The sequence below is a fragment of the Abramis brama genome, assembly GCF_963993115.1.
Source record: "Abramis brama genome assembly, chromosome: 7".
Classification (NCBI taxonomy): Eukaryota; Metazoa; Chordata; class Actinopteri; order Cypriniformes; family Leuciscidae; genus Abramis; species Abramis brama.
In genome coordinates, this window is record NC_139969.1 from 19,171,120 (window position 1) to 19,192,101 (window position 20,982).

Consider the following 20,982-nt stretch of genomic DNA (forward strand, 5'->3'; position numbering starts at 1 on the left):
TAGCACATGGTGAAAATTTAGGGCGTTGTTTTCAAATAAGGCGTGCGCGCGCTGTGTGGATGAGAGAGAGAGAGAGATTGAGAGAGAGAGAGAGAGAGAGAGAGAGAGGGTTGCTGTCGTCTTCACTGATCTCCTAAGAGTGGCCGTTAGTATTTTTTGCTCAGAGGTCTTCAGTCATGTTGAGAGCCAGGGAACAGGGCTCTTTGGCCGTGCTGGCTTCCACCCTTCTTTTGGGATGCGGCGTTGCGTTTTCCCTCGGACAGAATGACACAGAACCGGTAGTTTTGGAAGGAAAATGTTTAGTGGTGTGTGACTCGAACCCGTCCGCCGAAGGAGGAGTGACCTCGTCGTTTGGGATATCTGTCCGGGCTGCTGGTGCTAAAGTGGCCTTTTCTGCTGTCAGAGGAACTAACCACGAACCATCAGAAATGAGTAACAAGTCCATGACAATCTACTTTGATCAGGTCAGACCCTTTTTTTTTTTTTTTTTTTTTTTTCATTTACGCATATCTGTGAGTTAAGTTGGCTGTAACATTAAAAACATTTTAACTAAGTGAACACACACCTCTTTGCAGGTACTAGTGAACATTGGAAATCATTTCGATCTTAAGGCGAGTGTATTTCAAGCTCCTCGTCGAGGCATTTACAGCTTCAGCTTTCACGTTGTGAAGGTGTACAACCGACAGACAATCCAGGCGAGTCTATGTTTACATTTGCTTCTTTTTACATCGGCTTTTTATATCATTGCATATATTAATTATTCATTTCTGGCTATTGCAATTGCTGCTGGTACTGTTTACAGTTTTACTAATACATTTATTTGACACTACTATTCATTCTTTAATTTAATAGTTACTGTGTGTTCCAATTTTCACTGTTGGAATAGTGACTAGTAGCAAAGGAAAGACATGTATGAATGTAATGAATAATAGGCTACTAGTGGCTTATTAAATTGAGACTAGCCACTATTGGAATAAGGACTATCTAACTAGTACTAATGAACAGTTACAAGTGAAATTTAAATGATGGCTTTATATATGCCATAAACAGTTTCGTTCTATGAAGTAAAGGTTAATCTGGCTTGTTGTAATGCATCTGATCGCATCTTGTGTTTCCATGCCATTAGGTCAATCTGATGCATAATGAATACCCAATAATATCTGCGTTTGCCGGTGATCAAGACGTGACCCGGGAGGCAGCGAGTAACAGTGTTCTTCTTCACCTGGAGCGTGAAGACAAACTCTATCTCAAACTAGAGAGAGGGAACCTCATGGGCGGGTGGAAGTACTCCACATTCTCTGGCTTCCTTGTTTTTCCTCTCTGATTGAATATAGCCCACTTTAAATGGCCCAGACTGAAGACCAAGGGACATATCCATATCTGCTTTCAAAAATAAAGGTAGCAGAGAGAACATGGAATGCGTTCTAGTTTATTTTATTTATTGTTAGGATCTGAAGAAATGTAATGAGTTTGTATGTGTGTGTGTTTAACTATTTGTGAGATTTAAAAGCAAGTAGGATAGTGACAGTATTTGGACCAGTTGATGTCTGCGTATTGCTTTGGAAAAGAGCGGTATGTTGTCAATGACATTTTTGCATTCAGGAGCATATTTTGCACGAATTGTGTTTTGTAATGTGCTCGTCATTGTATTTTTTTGTATAGCCCTTATAAATTTGATGTTCAATATGAACGAAGTAAGTACAAAAACAGATATTTCTCTTTAATCGTTGTTGTTTGGTTTAATGCATAGATAAGCAATGATATCTTGCATTTTATATTACTTGAATGTAAATATACCATATCATAAACAGAAGGAATGTATTTAAAAACTCATTTAGGGCTTGAAAGTTTTATTTTGCAAAAAGGCAATAAAGTAATTTAAGAGAGTGGAGGAAAGAAGAAATCAACGCTGTCCGTGGTGCTGAAAACAGCTGTCCGTCAAAAACTGCAATCTTGTCCAGTACACGTATGAATTATTTATTTAATTATTACTTAGAAACACGCAGTGCAACATTTATCAGTTACATTTGTTTTGAATACAGACAGTACGTCACAATTTGAGAACAGCGTATACCTTCAGTGGCTACCAGGTAGACTAGATCTACAGATTCAAGTGGTGATTTTATAATCTTAAAAGTTGCATTTAAGAGTAATTTTGTACCAAGAGTGTAAACATATTTATAAAACTCTTAAAAAATACCCGATTAAGTCTATCAACGGGGCAGTTTTAGGAAGGATGAAAGCAACACCCACCTACAGAGATCAATATGTGCACAAACTAGAAAGATATAGACACCATGCAGATTTGTTGTCTCTTTATTGAGGGCAGGGCAATGGCATAGCATGTGTTTCAAGATTATGTCTTACGCAACAGTGAACTTTAAAGATTTAACATTTATAGCTTTATATACTGTATATTTCAAAGCATGGCTGGGAAATGGGATGGAAATTAGGTAATTTATTACCAAGGGCACAATTAAAATCTGTGAAGACAGCAATTTTTGGAGGTGAAATGCAAATGTGATGAGGTATGAGAATGATGTGGGCGTTAAGTGTTAAACAGTGAAATATTCCTTCCAAGAGTAGAGCTTAAAAAGACACTTGCACATATTTTCACTGATCAAGACCGTCACATTTTATTGTATCAGTATATACAGTGTGGAGTGCTTCAGGGGGTAACGAGTGGTTATGTTAGATAATAATTAAACATTTTATTTTATGTTTCACCTCATGATGAGACCGTGAACCTTTAAAAAGTAAGAAAGAAAAAACAATTTCTCTCTCTCTTGTCTGTCTTGGAATTGTTGTTTGATTTGGCTTGGAAGTAAACATTGCCCAAAGGCTAAAAGCTGTCTAATGTCTCTATCTGACCTTTCCTTTTCATAAAGATGATTAAGAATGAAAGCATGACTCAACAGCACATGTCGCTGCTAGGTCACTAAACATGACTTTGGTTTTGGGGGACAAAATGCAGAAAATGTTTTTATGCATAATTCTTTCATTTGTCCTTTAAGAACATAAATCTTGTTTCTAAAACATACTGAATTCTTATATGTATATATGTCTCTCCCAACAGTCATGATTTAATTACTGTAATAATTATGTTGAATGAAATATCATGATTTCATAGACATAGTGCACGCTTTACTCATGGCTTGTACTACTGCTGAAGAATACTTTGTCTACTTTATCATTCACTTGTTTATGCTATCAATATCATAGACCTATGGCCAATTATGTGAACCAGAGCTAACCAATGGAAGAATAAGAAATCTGCAGTGACTTAAAAATGCTCAATAAATCAAAACTATTTTAGTTTCTAAAGTAGCCACCCTTTGTCTAGATTACAAATCTGGGCTTCTCTCCACCAACTCCCTGAGGTGCATCCTGGGATGCGTGTTAAGCAGCATTTGGCCTGGTAAGCTGGACACTTGTTGGCTGTTGCCCCATCATCTGGTCCAACTCCATTTTATTTATTGAATTATTTTGTTAGCTTTGTAAAGACAAAACCAAGCTCCTTGAAATACAATTTATAAGAATGCAAAATAGAAATTCAGTCTTTTGACCATAGAACTGTCTACATACACTAACGTTTGGAGTCCACGATTTTTCAATGTATTTGAAAGAAGTCTCTTATGCTCGCCAAGACTGCATTTATTTCATTAAAAAATATGAAATAAAAAATAAATACAATTTTACGATTTAAAATGTTCTATTTTAAAATGTAATCTATTCCTGTGATGGCAAAGCTGATTTTTCAGTTTCATTACTCCAGTCTTCAGTGTCACATGATCCTTCAGAAATCATTATAAAATGCTGATTTGGTGCTCAAGAAACGTTTTTTCTTATTATAATCCTGAAACAGTTGTGTCGCTTAATATTTTTGTGGAAACAGTGAAGCATTTTTTTTTCAGGATTCTTTGATAAATAGAAAGTTCAAAAGATTTTCAAAAGTTTTTACATTATAAATGTCTTCACTATCACTTTTTGACCAATTTAATGCATCCTTGATCAATAAAAGTATGATTTCTTTAAAGAAAAATCTTACTGACAGTGATAGTGTAGCTGCCCAAATGAATATTGTCTGATTGTGTGTTTGCATTGATCTACTGAAATAGATTTGATCAGATGGTTTAGTGACAGACCAGAACCCAGCAGAGCAGGGAGTTGTGCAATGAATGATTTATTGACCAGATTCTACGCTTAACACCCCATTGAAAAACACATTCTCATTTGTTATCTCAGTTAAACGTGTTACCTCTCTTGTCTAGGGTGAAAAATCCTAAATGACCTATCAAGCAAATGCAAATCAATTTTCAAGCTCTCCCATTGTCCCTCTCTCTCGCCATCAACAGGAACATATTTCATGTCGCTGCATCTATCTTTGGGCTGTAATGTGTGTTAGTGTCCTCCGTCCCCGTTCAGATGGTAAAGGCACAGCCTCCTCATCTTTCCAGCATGAGTGCAACACGGGGCCTTTTGATGTCCGTACCCCTTGTGGGATGCATGCTGGGAGAGCCCGAGTGGCAAAGCATTGGTCCAATCTGTGACCCACTGACACATGGCATACGCAGCTCCATAATCAGCCCGAGCACTGCAGACTCACGCCAAGCTGGCCTTTACAGACATGAGGGACAGAAGAACCCACGGCCATCTCTACCGGGCATTTAGCTGCATCAGGATATCAACTCTCAGCCTGCTGCTTCCTGTGCTGGAGCACGCATAGCCCAAGCAAGATATTAGACAATTGAAATGGAACAAAATAGTTTGAGACACTAGATATTGTCTTTGAATCAGAATGATTTTACTGTAAAGATGATGATAAAATAAAAAAGAATGCAACTCTGCTTGCAAGAGGCAGATATTGTGCTGATGGCACGATGCTTACAGTTGTAGTAATTAAAACATAATTAGATGTTAGGCTCCTCTGTGCCTCCATTACACCTGGAACACTACCATCAATCTTCATTACACCCTGACATTGCATTAACCCGCTGAATAAGCTACTGTACAGTACTGATGTTTCCCATATAACAGTGTTTTTACATAATATGCTGTAATCATTTACATTTTTTTGTAAAAAAAAAAAAAAAAAAAAAAAAAAAAATATATATATATATATATGCATATATGTGTGTATTTTTAAATATACATATTAAATATACATTTATTTAAAGTTAAATATTAAACAATGCTACACACAGACACACATGTATATTCACATGTACATACGATTTGTATATAGGCCTATATATTTATTTACATATGTAAATAATTGTACAATGCACATGCCAATGATTAAATATCTGTATGGAAAAATTAATTATATTTTATTTGTTTATATTATATTTAATAAATTAAATGTATATATTTTTAATAGTTTAAAAAAATATATATATAATTTATTATTATTGTCAATAAATAAGCATCATTTGTAGGATTTTAAAATCATATAATTTTATATAATTTATATTTAATTTAATGTATTAATAATAATAATAAACAAAGACAATACTTTTAAATCCTCAAGAACTTTAATAGCCTACTAATTAACGTTTAGGTAAAATATAGTGTGTGAATATATCAGTGTGTATCCTTTGTCCTGTGGCCCCAAACAGTTTCTCACTTTATGGCCTCTGAACAGGTTGTTTGAATGCAATAGTTCACTTTGCATGCTGGCTCCGTCGCAGACAATGGTTTATGGTGTCAAACTTGGCCAGAGCATATTGACATTACAGCATTCATTTTTCTGCATCTAAAGCATTTTTTTCATACCCCATCTGCTGTGATTTTCAGATCGCTTAACAGAGTATGGCTTATCATAAAATTTATGTCCAATCTGTTGAAAAAAAGTTGGTCATAAATTTGCTCCGGTTTGAAATGCGTGGGACAGCAATTCTAGAAGAGTAATGTCCAAAAATCAGTAATGTTGGATCTTTTAAAATAGTCCTCAGAGGAGCACTTCAGTTTTGAATGCAAGTACAATACAAACAAAATTTGTCTGGTGTCTTGGCAATTTAGTTATTTTGTCAAATGCATTAAAGCGAATCTTTAATAATCTCACAATCACCAGCACAAGAGACCAGTTTGAGCATTTGTCCTCTGTTCTCAGAGCCTCCTGGTTGTCTTGTAAGCTGTAGACCGTGATGCCAACTGAGAAGCTGTCTCTAAAGGATGGCAGTGGCTGTATGTAAATAATAAATAAGGGCATCTGCTGGTTCCTGTTATGTACCCTTTACTTACTTCTCATTAAGTCAGTGAGCCTGAGAGAAGAGCACACTCCTCACTTCTAGTTATTGTCACAATGATGAGCACATGGTGTGCTGATGATGCTTGAACAATCTCATAGTTTCGGTTTAGCCCATAGATTTTTCTATTCACGGTAACATCAAGGTTGAATATGTTAATATTATTATTACTCTCTTAAAAACACTGATTACATATAATATTCTAATATTCAGCATCTTCTACAGCAAAACTGTCAATCTGCTCATCTGGATAACTGAAACCGGCACTATTTTCACATCTCATATCACACTGCAGATTCACGTTTCCTTTAAACTCGGATCTCTTTCATGCATCTCAGTTGTTGATTGTAAAGAAAATGATCTTAAAGAACATTTTAATATAAGTATTAATACTAGTGTAGAAGTATTACAGTATTACTATACTGTAATATTGTTGCAGTGTTCATACATTGTTTGTAGAGGAAGTGATAGATATAGAGGTAAGATACGGATATAGAAGTAAAATCAAATACTTTAAACTCAAATCAATATTTCATGTCCATGTATTAGTATTCGTTAAGTATATTTTTATATTAGCGAGCTAATGTGCAGTCAGCCGATACTTAACATATTAACATGAACAATAGGCATGCATGCTTTGAGAGTGTTTAGCTATAATAGAAGTTGCGATAGTCACAACATGAAAATACTATTAAAACTTAAATGTTGGAAACAATACTTTTTTATTAAAGACCCCCTGTGGTTAAAATCATGTTTTCAATGTTGTTCATATGTCTATGTGCTGTTTTTAATATGCTTTAAGACAAACCATGTGCAAATTCATAATATATATCAATATAACAGGTGAATTGTGTATATGACGTTGTTATGGTGAACTGTATGCCTTTCTCCACTGACGATCTTAAGTTATACAAAGCATTTCTAAGGATGCTGATTTTTAGAAGGCAGACTGAGATGGCGAACGGGAACATGGTTTGTGAAACATTAGCTACACATTATTAGCTGTCTGATAATCAAGCAAAAGGCTAATCATATTAATTACCTTTATGTGTCCAACGTTGTAAAGAGTGACATGATTGTGCCGCATTTATCAGTTAAGTCGACCAAGTGGATCTCTGAGCTGGTGTGAGTGAGTGGAGGCGGGGCTCATTTGCATTTTCATGTATCTGCGTATATTAAATGAAGCAAGGGTGTAGAGATACATTCAAGCTATATTAAGGCATGAAGACTTTTTTTTTCTTGCCTTACGAGAAAAAGGCAAGTTTTTTTGAAAAAAAAAAAAAAAACGTTTTTTTTCTTGTTTCAAAAACGTTTAAATATGTAATTTTGGTGATCAAAGATGAGTTTTAAGGGATACAATTATTGACAACAGGGGGACTTTAAAAAACTTTATAAACTGGCTTCTTATTAATGCATTACAGTGAATGACAACTGTCTACAAAAGATAACATGCATTAATCTCCGAAAAAATTATTATTTTTTCTTACATTTTATAATGAACTCAGACAAACTCAGTGCCGACTCGTTTTTCGTCATTACTTTTTCGTGAATTGGAATGTGAGCAAAATATAGTGAGTGATTGAAGGATGCGAATGATACACTCGATGCATCCTTCAGAATGAGCTGAATGAAGGACGCGAAACTAAGGCCCTGTCCCAAATGGCACACTTCTTATGCACTTTCGGTCTTGTGAACTTACAATGACTGTCTACAAGACTGTAGGGTGTCCCATTTGTCATTTTAGGTTTCAGAAGGGTGCTCGTGTGCACCCTCGATGCCCACTTTTGTCGAGCCCGCACTGAAGCGAGCTCCGCAGTCAAAGCAGCATTAAGTCCCGAAAATGTCGACTTGTAAGAACACCGCACAAGTTTAGGGTGCCATTTGGGACAGGGCCTTAAGGCTGCCTTCCAAGGATCCTTCAAATTGAGCCGGCCCTCAGCGGTGCTTGATGACGTGGCAGCAGAGATTAGGCCCTGTCCCAAATGGCACCCTCAACACTCGAAGTCTTCCAACGAGCCGCTTTGACTCTCGGGTAAAAGTCTGCTGAGGAGCTCACTTCAGTGATAAGATTACGAGGGCACATGAATGTTTTTTAAATAATGATGTGGACAGATAAATAATTTAATTTAAGTAATTTAACATTAATACTTTAATATTCCATAAAAAAATAAGAATGATCTATTTTGATTTGATTTTTTCATGGTGACTTTAATGTTCATTTCTTCATATACTAAACATTTTACAGGTTGTATATTTTAACATTAGTTAATATAACAATAACCAAGGATATTTATTAATTTTTATGCTTTCAATTATTGTTACTCTAAAACAAAGAAACTATTGACAATATTGTTAAGTCACCATCACCGGATTGTTTTAAACAGCTAAGTTGTTTTGTAATGCTATATTATTGTGTTAGATAAAAACAAAATTGCAGCTTAATATTAATAGTGTTTTAATAAATCTTTTGAATTACGATAACCTCTTTAATTCTGGCATAATTTAGGCCAGACTTAAGGAAGGATCTCCTGGGTGACACATTAAATTAATGAAACCACACATTTATTATTGCCGAGAAGTGTGAATCTCAAACACCTGCAAAAGTGGCAGCACCAAATTAATATCTTTTAAAAAAAGGATTTTTTCACAACTTTGTCATGATTGATCATTTCAGACCTCTTTTTTAATCACACACCACTGTCTTTATTTATTAGCACTTACATACATATTTAGCTTGATATTTAAGTATTTTGTTTCCTGAGAAATTACACATTTATATTTTATTTATTGAGAGATTGCATCCAAGTTGATCCCAAAGAGGCTACCTGCTGCACCAGCAATAAAAGACTTTGTTTAATGTGTAGTGCATTATGGATGGTGCACATTCTTATTTCATCAAAATCACAAGCAACCTGCTCCGCTAATAATTCAGAGAAGGTTTGCAGTTGCAGATTATGAAATATTTAAACCAAGCAACTAGCTGTTAAATAAGCAGGCATGTATTTAAAAAAGAGAAAGAAATCAAAAGAATGAAAATGAGGGCTTTCAGGAGTTTGAAATTTTAAGTTTGTTGCTATAGATCTTCCATGATGTACAGTGGGAATTGTTTTTAATCTGGTTTCTCTACAAAAAAACCCGAAAAGGAGACAACAAACATCCACCTTAAGTCATAAAAATATCAGTTATTGAAAGATCAGTCCATTTTTATGGACCTAAATAAATTATATATATATATTTTTTTTATATAGTATATATATATATATATATATATATATATATATATATGAAGAGTTCAGATGCAAAAGCCTCTAAGTGCCATCTGAAATTTTCTTCTAGAATGATAATTGTTATCAACCTCATATATATAAGTTCAGTAATTTCACTTAAATGGCAATGAAGATTACCTATTAATTGTCATTTAAGTGAAATTACTGAACTTAAATATACGAGCTTGATAAAAAAATGATCATTCTAGAAGAAAATTTCAGATGGCACTTAGAGGCTTTTGCATCTGAACTCTTCATATATTTTATATAGTATATATTTTACTTAGCTGATGCACAATTGTGAAAAGTGAATCTCCATCTGCGAAAGAAGGTTTACTAGTGAGAATTTTCCTGTAATCAGCATCCTTTAATCAGATAAGGCATACTGTGATCATGATCATTTAATGTTCCCCTCCTGTAAATTTTGAGAAAATTAGCAACAAGCAAAGCAGAGTGTTCAACACATTCTCACCCCAAAGCGTCACTTTCAACCATGCTTCAATATCCGACGCACAAAGCACCCTTTAGCGTCCATATGTGACGCTTCGGTTATGGGTAGGTTTAGGCGTCAGGTAACTGACGCTTTCGAAAGTTCGTCAATATCCGACGCACAAAGCACCCTTAGCGTCAATATGAGACGCTTCGGTTATGGGTAGGTTTAGGTATGTGGTAGGGTTATGCGTCTCATATGGACGCTAAAGGGTGCTTTGTGCGTCGGATATTGACGAATGTCAGAAAGTGACGAAAAAGTGACGCTGGAGTGTTGTAGATGCTATCAAACTGAGCAAGAATCCTCATGGGACACGATTGCAGGCTATCCCATTAATATGCTAGTAAAACAGCTCACCTGAAACCAAAACACAGCTGGAAAACCACATCTAAAACTTTGCAGACCATCTGATCTTCTCACATTTTAGCTTAAGCTTAACTTAATTCGATGTTAATGATTTAAAGTGTCATATCGGCTAGATGTATACGACTGAGAACAACAGGTGAATTCTGGGTTATATAAAGCCACATCTGGAAATGCCCTTAGGGTAATCTCATAGAATAATGAATCTTCAAGCGAGTGAGGTATGGTGCCGCGCAGTACTGTTTGTTTAAGCCACCCTTTTATGTGGAGACACATGGTGTGCTCAGAAAGAGGTCTTCTGGGGTTTCTGACAGATGGCATGGCTCACAGATAAAGACAGCGTCAATGTGACAAAAAGCTCAACTCCGCAGGTCTCTAGTAGAGATCCACTGTAAGGCTGCAAATGCCTTTGTGATTTACTACAGACTCAATTTTTGCTCTTTATGCTCTTAAAGAGACTGAATCTGAGATGTTGAGGTGTAGTGCATTAAAATAATGCAGATATGATGTTCATATATCTAATAAATAAAAATAATTCAAGAAGCAAATTTTAAAGAGCAGTTCTTCTGTGTTACTGATCTTTAAAGGAAATACAAAATCATGGACTATAGTTGTTTTTCTACAAAGGCTGAGGCTGAAGGTACTGCACAGGCCACAGGGTCAAATGAATACATAACAGGTGGTCTACAATATTTATTCAGTGTGAAACAACATTCTAGTTCATAAACGCCAGAGGAGAACTGGCCCCCGACTGAGCCTGGGTTCTCCCAAGGTTTTTTTTTTTCTCCATTAGGTTACCTGATGGAGTTTTTCGGTTCCTTGCCACTGTTGCCTTTGGCTTGCTCAGTTGGGTATATTTGGGGATATTTAATTAAATTAATCAATCAACAATACTATTGATCAGCATTACCAAATGTGGACGTTTTCCACTAGAAACAAGCATTGATGTATTATTTTAATTTAATACTGTGAAGCTGCTTTGATACAATCTGTATTGTGAAAAGCGCTATATAAATAAACTTGACTTGACTTGACTTGACATTCGTAGGTGTCGGTCCAGATAACGTTTCCTCATCATCAAGCCAGGAGAGAAACGCCACCTCGGGCTATATGGAAATGTGATTGGATTGTTTCATCTGTGACATTTCGCTCCTCTGTGAAATATTCAAATGTACTCATATACTTCAAAAAAAACTTGGCCTTGCCAGTCAAACTCACATGAGTTTTCCAGAGAAGACAGGATAAAACCTAATTTAGTGTTTAATCTCTAATGTAGCATTTGAAGTTAACGAATATACCCTAATATTGAGCACATCAGTAGTGAACCGAAGAAGCATTCAGTCTTATCATGTGCCATTGCCATTAAATGAAACAAACAAAACAAACAAAACAAACAGATGATAATGTCAATAACAGGGTACGTGTACCCAGACCACATTATTTACAGCAGGTAGAGAGTAAACTGAGAATTATATTTGAAATTCAAGGATGAATGCGCAAGAATTGTGACTTTGAAAGAAGTATATGGTGGATGTTATAAGCTTTGGTGGATGCATGTCAGCAGGGCTTTTCATGCACAACAGTCAAAGGTTGAAATGCGAGTGGTGGAGTATACTACAAAAACATCCAGAAGCTGTACTGATTGTCAGACCGAAGTTATTAATAAAAGAGGATGAAGTGTACAGGAACAATGAAATAGTAGTAGAAATAGTATTTGGAGTATATAGCTAACCCAATATGACTAAATGATTAAATATGAGAATTTTGTGTTGTCTCTCAATTAATTATTTTATATATTTGTACATTTAAATACAGTGATTTGATGCTCAGATTATGTGAATGACAAGTGTATGTAGTGTAATTTATGTCAAACAACCTGAGTTACCTCAATAGACAAACATATCCAAAGTGGTAATTTTGATTAAAACATAGAAGGCATTTGCACCGGTAAGTGGAGTGGAGAAAGCTCTCAGAGGAGTCTGATGTGAAATTCCAAAGAAACCAATTAAAACAGAAGGGAGGGAGTATTAAACAGAGCCAGAAATCCTTCACCACCTGTAATAAAGCGTCCTCCAGAGCCTTAACAGAATGGATTACTATAGGGTCACAGTGATGTAGGGGATTGACAAATCATGCATTGACAACATAATAGCCAACATGACGAAATGAGATAAAAAATACTTCTGCAGCTTTCTAAGTGAATCTTTACTGACAATGGATTACAGTTGGTTGGGTTAAAGCAATATGCAAGGATGCTGGTTAAGATAGTATTGAATGATTCATGTCTTTCTTGTTCAGAAGATATTACAGGGCAACTAACTAAGGATCTTATGCTTTCTCAAGTCCAGGGCATGTAAATATCACACCCCCTGAGCAACAATCACCTCCACCAGGGCAGATGTTGGCTTTCATTAAATGAATGGTGGACATATTTTACTTCATTACCATAGGCCTACTTAAGTAACTTTTTTCAAGTAGGCCTATCTGTACTTTTGCTTTTACTTCACTACATTCCAAAGCTTAATATCATACTTTTTACTCCGCACTGAACGATTCATACATGAAATGGACCGTTTGCATCTGTTCTCGACATCAAAGTACCGCAAGAGCGATTAGAGAGAAGAAGCTCATATGCTTTCGAATCGCTCACGTGGTACTTTGATGTCATACACCGAACGGTCTGCGCATCACCGCTTTAGGTCAAACACACCTAATAACTTAAAATACAGAGATCTGGTCAGAGAGAGTCAACAGTGTTGACTCTCTCTGACCAGATCTCAACAGTTCACAAGTCTGACTGAAAATGAGCCACGGGGAGATCCTCAGAGCTTGAGTGCATTCCCAACTGATGGCGCAAAAAGTTACTAATGCCGAATTTTAGGATTTATTATTGCAGGCCTAAAAAAAATATATATTTAGGTCAGGACTTACAAAGATGGATCCTACACATTTCTTTACAATTTAAAGGTACACTATTTCAATGGTCAATCGTGGAAGTATATTCCGGATATTTGATATATATCTGATTAGTCTAATATTTGAGAGCTGAGTGTCCAATTTTGTGCGAGATGAGGAAATCCGCTCTCAGCATTTGTCATTACTGCCCCACTCACTAAACAAACATTTTCAATACGTTTCCTTGTGCAACACCTCCCTAGAATAATACAAACTGCTATCATATTATAAAGTCATGGATGACTTTGCATCAATGAAGACCAGAAGTGCTACATTTTAAATTCAGGTGAAGTGTAATCCCACTAAATGGAAGCAAGCGGATTTGAGTCAATTCTCTATATTTTATTATTTAATAGTTATTAGAGTTGAGTTGTAAATAGGTATTTACAAAATTATTTTATTTGGTGCATTTTTTTTTTTTTTTTTAGTTCTATAATAAAAGCATGTCAATGCAATGTTGTTGCATCTTTATACATATTTTGGGTGGAGAGGTTGGGGTGATGGCTGAATTCGCCTATAGGGCAACCAAATAAGCCATAACAGCCCCCACCCCACCCCAGTCAAAGTCCATAGTAGTCGATTGACGAGTTCACGCGCGTGATCATAGGTAACTAAGCAACAGTGGAGAACTCGACAATCGACTACTGTGGACTTCGACCGAAAACAGGAAATAAACAGGTATGAGCGCTGGCCGAATTAACTTAACATTTTTATTCTTATCTTTCACATCTACTGCAGTCAGATTCACCGCGTTCACTCTGAAGGAATCACTCACATTGGCTGGGCACTTGTAATGACACATCAAGGATGTTAAGAGGCTAAAAGCAGGTTTAAAACTTGCCCCATTGAAGTCAACAGGGTGCTAATTTTAAAAAGAGGATAACATGGTGTAGGCAACACCGATTTTTGTCGTTGTTCTCTGTACTGACAGCACTCCAAATTTACAAAAAAATTAGCTCAATGTTAAAATTGACCGGAGTTCTCCTTTAAGTACACTAAAAATGAAGTAGTTTTGTACTTTTACTCAAGTAAAGTTAAAAAGGAGTACTTAATACTTTTACAGGAGTAAGATTTTCTTCATCCACCACAGGTCTTTTAAAGGCAGTGAAATGTACTATCAAAACTTAAAGTTAACAGCTGTCTTATGGTTTAAAAGAAAAGCTGGCATCAGCAAAATGTTGCTTTGCTCTTCTACATTACACCATATGGTGACGGACAGACACTGTGATTCTCTCATGGCGGCATCAAATTAAACGTTTTCATCACTATGAGCGGGTCAAAAAAATGAAAATGAGATGGTTTGTCCAACTACTAAAACAAAACATTTGACTTAAAAAAATGTCTTTGGAGTCTGAAGAGAACTGCATCTCTGTGTTCAACATATCTTTTTGATGGAATGTGACGCTGTGTTTGCAAAAAGCACGTTTTGATTCAGCCAAAAGCTGTTGTAAAGGAGTTGTTGGTCTTGTGAGGTCAACAAAACAAAAACATACAAAGTTTAATTATCCTGGCTCAAATTGCTTGGTAATAGTAATAATATTAATATAAATTAAGAAAGAAAAGGGTAAGAAATTATTAAAAATGTGCATATGCGCTGGATGGAGTAAACAGTGCAAAGCCTCTTTGGCAACCAATATTAAAGCCCACACGCTACCCACTTTTACAAAAGACCATTAATTCACATACAAAAACAGTAAATTAACAGCACTGCAGCATCTCAATGGAGCACAACTGACCATCAATCTAAACCCACCACATTTAATTCTGTTCTAGTGCACCAAATAAGTCAAATGTTGATCGCTGAATTTCTAAAGATATGGATTATATGCAAGTCAAGTAGTTTTACATTAGAAGGAATTGACAGATATTAACCATATAAAACTTTTATTTTGAACTGGAGAACAAGTTCAAGTTACAACATATCAGTAAGCAAATTATGTTCCCAAAAAGAGATGATTTTAAACTGTACCATTGACATAGTCCATAAAAGGAAACCCTTCTGTTTTAAAACAATGATAAGTTATTCTAATGAACACTTAAACAATGCAAGGGGGAAAAGTCCAGATGCGTTTATAACATAACTGCATGCCTGTTAAAAGATGACTGTTATAAAGAACAAATCATACAGTCCAAAATCAATTAGCTACAGCAGTGGTTCTCAATTCCAGTCCTCGTGACCCACTGCTCTGCACATTTTGTATGTCTCTCTTATCTGACACACTCAGTTCAGTTCATGTAGTCTCACCTAATGAGCTGATGATCTGGTTCAGGTGTGTCAAATAAGGGAGACATACAAAATGTGCAGAGCAGTGGGTCACGAGGACTGGAATTGAGAACCACTGAGCTACAGCAAAGACGAATTTCAGCAAGGCACCCAACCTTGGCATCACATGTGCTAAAAAATGCAAAAAAAAAGGTGATCTGACAATATGATCTGACAAATATGAGCAGCTAATATAGCTTATTAGAGTAACTCCACAGAAGGGTAAGATCATATGTAGGGTGAGAGGACATAATTTGGCATATTGTATAGTACATTTCCCTTTGAATAAGGTCATGACACAACAATGGCTAGTACAACAAAAGTCGTGTGTTCAAAAAAGGGGCGAGGAGGAATGTAGTCTATGCATTCACAAACATGCGGCCATTATTAAGGCATCTATACCTCTGTGCATTGTTGCCAAGAATCTCTAAATGCCCTACAATAAGCTGGAGCTTGGAGTTGTGTGCTGATATTTCATAGTGTGGGATATGCAGAAAATTACTGGACTGTCTTTGACTGTAACAAAATCACATGCTACAGTACTAAGAGAACATGCGAAAAATGCTCCGACATTGAGATCCAAACACTCTAACAACATTCTGGCACTGCGTTTCTTCACAAACCACTGAATTATCTACTCTACCAGACCGACAAACATCTTTTCTTTCAACAAAACGTGTAATTGAATGGTAACAAAACTCTTGAAATGTTTGCGAAACCTGCTTCGGTGTGTTATCCAAAAAGTGCAAGTAGCAAGTCCGGATTTACTGCGTTCAGTAGTGCTTTTCCTGCAGGTAATCTTTCATTTTGTTCGGTAAAGGCAATTTCTGGATCAGATCTATCCGCGTGTACTGGCGAATAACAAAACGGCACAAGTACTGCATTGAACGCACTTGCATAAACCTTGAAACGGGATTGGTCAGTCTAACAGGGTAGGTGGCGGAACCCGGTAAGCGGGATCTGGAGTAGCAGAACGCTCCGTTCTCTGAATCCTTGACCGAATTATCAATGAGATCCACAATTGATACGTGGCCTTCAATGTCAGGCTGCTCATAGAAGCTGAAACTGCCGTTCGAGTGCTCAATCCGCGTGTGGAGCGTCTTACCCTGTGAGCGAAAGCTCAAGCTTAGGAGATATCGATCATCGGAGCTGTCGCGGACTAAAAAAGAACCGTCTGGAAGATTTGTCAGCTTTTCTTCTGCCTCCCATCTGGTGATGGGACCCCAATACCAACCCTGCTTGGCTAGCTTCTTCAGTTCAGCTGTGAGACTAGTAACCACCATGGGTCCGCTGTTCTGCACAGCATCATAGACCCGCTGCACCCCTGGAGCAGAGTTGGGGTCAAAGTTGAGATGTTGCATCACTCTCTCTGCAACCTGAGCGTGAGTACCACCAAACCGAGAGAAGCTTCTCTGGAGATAACTATCGGGCAATGGAGGTAGCATGGGGGAAAGAGGGGCTTCGAGTCTGGAGCCCTGCAGTAAGACATTTGCAGTGTTTAAAAAGAGCTGGTTCACCGATGATGACTCCATGAAGATGTCTGGTGACAGGAGGTCCTGGACAATAGGCTCCTCATCCACATGAAGAGATCCTTCTGACTGCGGAACAACGTCCATGGGTGTGGGGCCATCTAAGCAAAAGGAGTGCGAACCTTCGTCGTCAGGATAGAGTACATCATCTAAAGGCATTGTGTACTGAATATAATCCTGAGCTGCGATACCAATGACAACAGGCACATGTTCATCCATTTCAAGGTGCAAATCAGCATTCTGAGCACCAGAATGGTGGTCTGGCACACGTCTGGTGATTTTCAACGAATTGCTAGATTCTTCAAACTCTCTCTGGAGGTTCAGGATGTCTTGGCGCACACCGTTGAAAGAAGGACTTGGATCTGAGGAGTTCATTAATGCCTTAACGTCCATTTTGACACACATCTCCTCGGAGTTCACTGGTCTGAGAGGCCACGGGGTGGGACTGTAATGATGACTATGGACGGATGTGGAGCGGGAGGAACGCTGGGATTTTATGTCACTTAGAGTAATGGGTGCCGAAGAGGAGGAGAAGGTATCATCATCTATAGAGCATACAGATGGAGAACCACTCTTGACCTTTGGTTTCTGTTTCGCCGATAGTCTTCTTTTCAAGGTGCCCATGAGACCCTCGCTCTTAGATCGGACTTTGGATCTTTTTTCGTCCTCGTTATCCAGGTCGCTGCTGACGAAATCTTTGCTGTAGCATCCTCCAAACAGAGAGTCTTCAGCAGAGAAACTGGCTGCCAGGTCCGGCTGCGATACGGCATATTCGTTCTCTTCTTTGCCTTTAATGTTCAATGACTTTCTTATTGTTTTCAGACTGATCTTCTTCATTCTGAAAGATCCCCCTTAATGATTTGGAGGGGGATTACGCGTGATGTTCTTGGGATGAGGGAGATGACTGTGAACACTTACACATAGCTGATCACATAAGGCCCACAACTGCCATACCTACAAAACAGAGAGGATTGAAAAAGACATTAATATAGAGTAAAACACAGAGAAATCTTACATAAACATTCAATATATTTAGGATAAAAAGATGATCGCAACTAATGTTACTTTCGCAATGAGACTATAAAATCAATACAATTGTATAAGGTTTTCACCAGTTTATACACCTTTTTGCCTAGACTAGCTCATCTTGAGAGGTCCTACGCAGTGACAAAAAAGCACAACAATTCTGTCAAGTGTCTAATAAATTAATAAGTAATAATTAAATGAATATTAGACTACAATCAATGGTTGGTCTAAATGGTCACATTTTCGTCTTTGTTTTGGGTCATGTCCAATTGTTAAGTTACATACACAACGGTTTAAAAGTTTGGAGTAAGTATGTTTTTTTAACTAATACTTTTTTCAGCAAGTAGGCTATGCATTCAGTTGATTAATATAGTGACAGTAAAAAAAATTGTATCGTTACAATTTTTATTTTTTACAAAAGTTGCTACAAAAATATTAAGCTGGTGAGAATAAGAGACATTACAAAATCTTACAAACAACAAACTTCTGAACGATAGTGTATTCTCACTTGAAAATAAATGACTTATTTAAATAGGCTAGTTGAGTAATTATCTAAACAATAGATCAAATATATTACTTTAACTTATAGGTCTTTCCGTGTCAACTAAACCAGAGGTCCCGGGCTAAAATTCTGGTGAAAGAAATACGTAAATGAAGAAGAAAGCCAAAATACTGTATTTTGTAGAGGGGGGACAAAATGACAATTTTCACCGGAGCACTCAGAGAGGTGTGTTTTATGCAATTGTTTTGATAGAGGGAAACAAGATACATTTCTAGTTTCAACATTATTTATTATTTACAACATTCCCCATTAAATGCAAAAAGTATCAGCTGTGTGCAAAGGGAACCACATTTGGTTTTTGACCAATGAAAATGGAAAAAACCAAAACAAATTGAACATTAAGCCGCATTGAGATCCCCTTATCTATGGGATTGGAAGATTTCAGAAGAAAAGTTTGTTAATAATCAGCATCTAAAATCATATTAAGATATCTTTAATACTTCTTGAGTTACAGTAATGCAAACTTGGGGCAAAAAACACAAGAAGTGCTTTTTCCCATTTTTTAACGTTCACTGTTGCCATATAGGCTAATGCAACAAAGCTTGCTAAAGTCAACAGATTTAACTAAAAGACCTAGCAATCTCTGTGTAAAAATAAAATAGTGATGCTGCCATCTTTCTAAAGTAATTTTACCCCCTGTAATTTGGCTCCAAATCTCTGGTATAAATTATCATTTTGACCCCCCTCTAGGCCTCTACAAAATAGTGGATTACTCAGTCAATATACATCTGTGACATTTAATATTTTGGCTTTCATCAACATTTATGTTTGTCTTTCGTCAGAAAAAAATATAGGTAAACAAATTTAAAAAATTGAGCAGGGGAAGTTTCCAAACTTATCAAAATACCCTTAAGAATGTTGCTGTTGGCTGGTATTCGTAGTCTAAATTGGTAGAGTCAGTAATAAAGTAGAGTTAATGGTAAAGCTGAAACGGAAATATCAGCAAAAATAAATGAAAAAATTGTTCAACACGATTACCAGTCTCTTTCTAATAGAAGTTGCACACATAATTATGAATGGGATCTAAATACTGCACAACAGATTTAGATGGAGTACAGCACAGAAGGACATGTCAACTTCACGAAAGTATTTCAAATCATCTACCCAAAGAGATAACATGGACGTAACATGCACAAATTAAACACACACACACTAAGATCAGACACATGAACCAATAAAGTAAACAGGGTTACAAGGGTTTTTAATTCATGTTGACTTTGAGGGCTATTTTTTCAATAGATGAGCACAGATTCAGTCGAGATTCACCAGATTAACTCAAAATAACTGAAACCATATTGCACACAAAACAGCGTTTTTAATCTAAGCAAATGTCTTGTTATCAAGGAAGGCTGACGTTCACAAAATACTGGCATTATTTTACAGTAGGTTAAGTAGTTATGTCTGATTGATGCCTGTCTGACAGGGATTAAATCTAGTATGTAAAGTGAACAAAGTGATTAATCAGCTGATAATAGATCTATAATATGAATTTGTCACCCTGCTAACAAGTTATACATTTCAAAGTTCAAAATAAAACACTTCTTGAATTCATAAATATGAGCGAGCTAACGCTTTAAGAGCAGTTAGCACTCAGGCTAACCTGTACAGGCCCTGTATAATAAACATTACTTCTATCTAATGCTACAACACTAGCCATCAATATTTCCACACATATATTAACTATACATTACCTGATGTTCCTTGAATACACTGTCAACTAACAGGAGTGGTCATATCAGTGTCCGGAGAGTTATGAAATCACATTAAGAGACATTATTACTTCACGACTAACGTTAGCTGATACCTGCACTTACAAAAACAGCGCAAAAACGAACTCAATTTTCACAGAGACGATTAATAATGGGCAGTTTATGACCGCGTTTTGCGATGAAGTGACACCTTACGCTGTGGACTTTTTGAATTGTGTCTATTTTCGGCGTTTGAAACTTTTCTCTAGCTAGCTGCCGTTTCTCCATATAATGTCTCTTTCCTCTGCCCTCTTTGTTTGCTGTTGCATCATGGGAGTGAATGTGAAAGAGGGGAGGAGACCTTTGATGCTCGTCGGAACACCAGTCTACTTGGTGAGCACAAGAAACCACATAAATATTATTTAAATACTATTATTTAATTTATTATATATATATAAATGCCAAGTCAGTTGTCACGTTTATATGTTGTCACGTTTATTTGTTGTAATTCCAGTTTATTTTGGCGAACACAATCATGTTTTTGTAATTTTTTGTAATATTTCGCTTCATAAGACCTCATATAGGCTATGTC

At 36.6% G+C, this 20,982-nt stretch overlaps 2 protein-coding genes across 2 annotated transcripts; one reads left to right on the forward strand and one right to left on the reverse strand.

Moving 5' to 3' along the window:
* Nucleotides 1-79: 79 nt before the first annotated feature.
* Nucleotides 80-2,852, forward strand: cbln2a (cerebellin 2a precursor). Its single transcript, XM_084119100.1, has 3 exons — nucleotides 80-464; nucleotides 576-695; nucleotides 1,127-2,852. Exons 1-3 carry the CDS (start codon nucleotides 177-179, stop codon nucleotides 1,322-1,324), a joined length of 606 nt encoding a protein of 201 aa, XP_083975226.1. The 5' UTR covers nucleotides 80-176; the 3' UTR covers nucleotides 1,325-2,852.
* A 12,337-nt stretch (nucleotides 2,853-15,189) lies between these two features.
* Nucleotides 15,190-20,734, reverse strand: socs6b (suppressor of cytokine signaling 6b). The gene is made up of 3 exons (XM_084120781.1): nucleotides 20,394-20,734; nucleotides 15,663-18,068; nucleotides 15,190-15,503 (listed from the first exon to the last, which is right to left on the reverse strand). Exon 2 carries the CDS (start codon nucleotides 17,949-17,951, stop codon nucleotides 16,359-16,361), a length of 1,593 nt encoding a protein of 530 aa, XP_083976907.1. The 5' UTR covers nucleotides 17,952-18,068; nucleotides 20,394-20,734; the 3' UTR covers nucleotides 15,190-15,503; nucleotides 15,663-16,358.
* Between the last annotated feature and the right edge of the window lie 248 nt (nucleotides 20,735-20,982).

Excerpts from the sequence above, each read along its gene's own strand:
- cbln2a (XM_084119100.1), top strand. The coding sequence starts at position 177 with ATGTTGAGAGCCAGGGAACAGGGCTCTTTGGCCGTGCTGGCTTCCACC. Across the intron at positions 465-575 it reads TGACAATCTACTTTGATCAG|GTACTAGTGAACATTGGAAA; the intron begins GTCAGACCCTTT and ends ACCTCTTTGCAG. Across the intron at positions 696-1,126 it reads ACAACCGACAGACAATCCAG|GTCAATCTGATGCATAATGA; the intron begins GCGAGTCTATGT and ends CCATGCCATTAG.
- socs6b (XM_084120781.1), bottom strand. The coding sequence starts at position 17,951 with ATGAAGAAGATCAGTCTGAAAACAATAAGAAAGTCATTGAACATTAAA.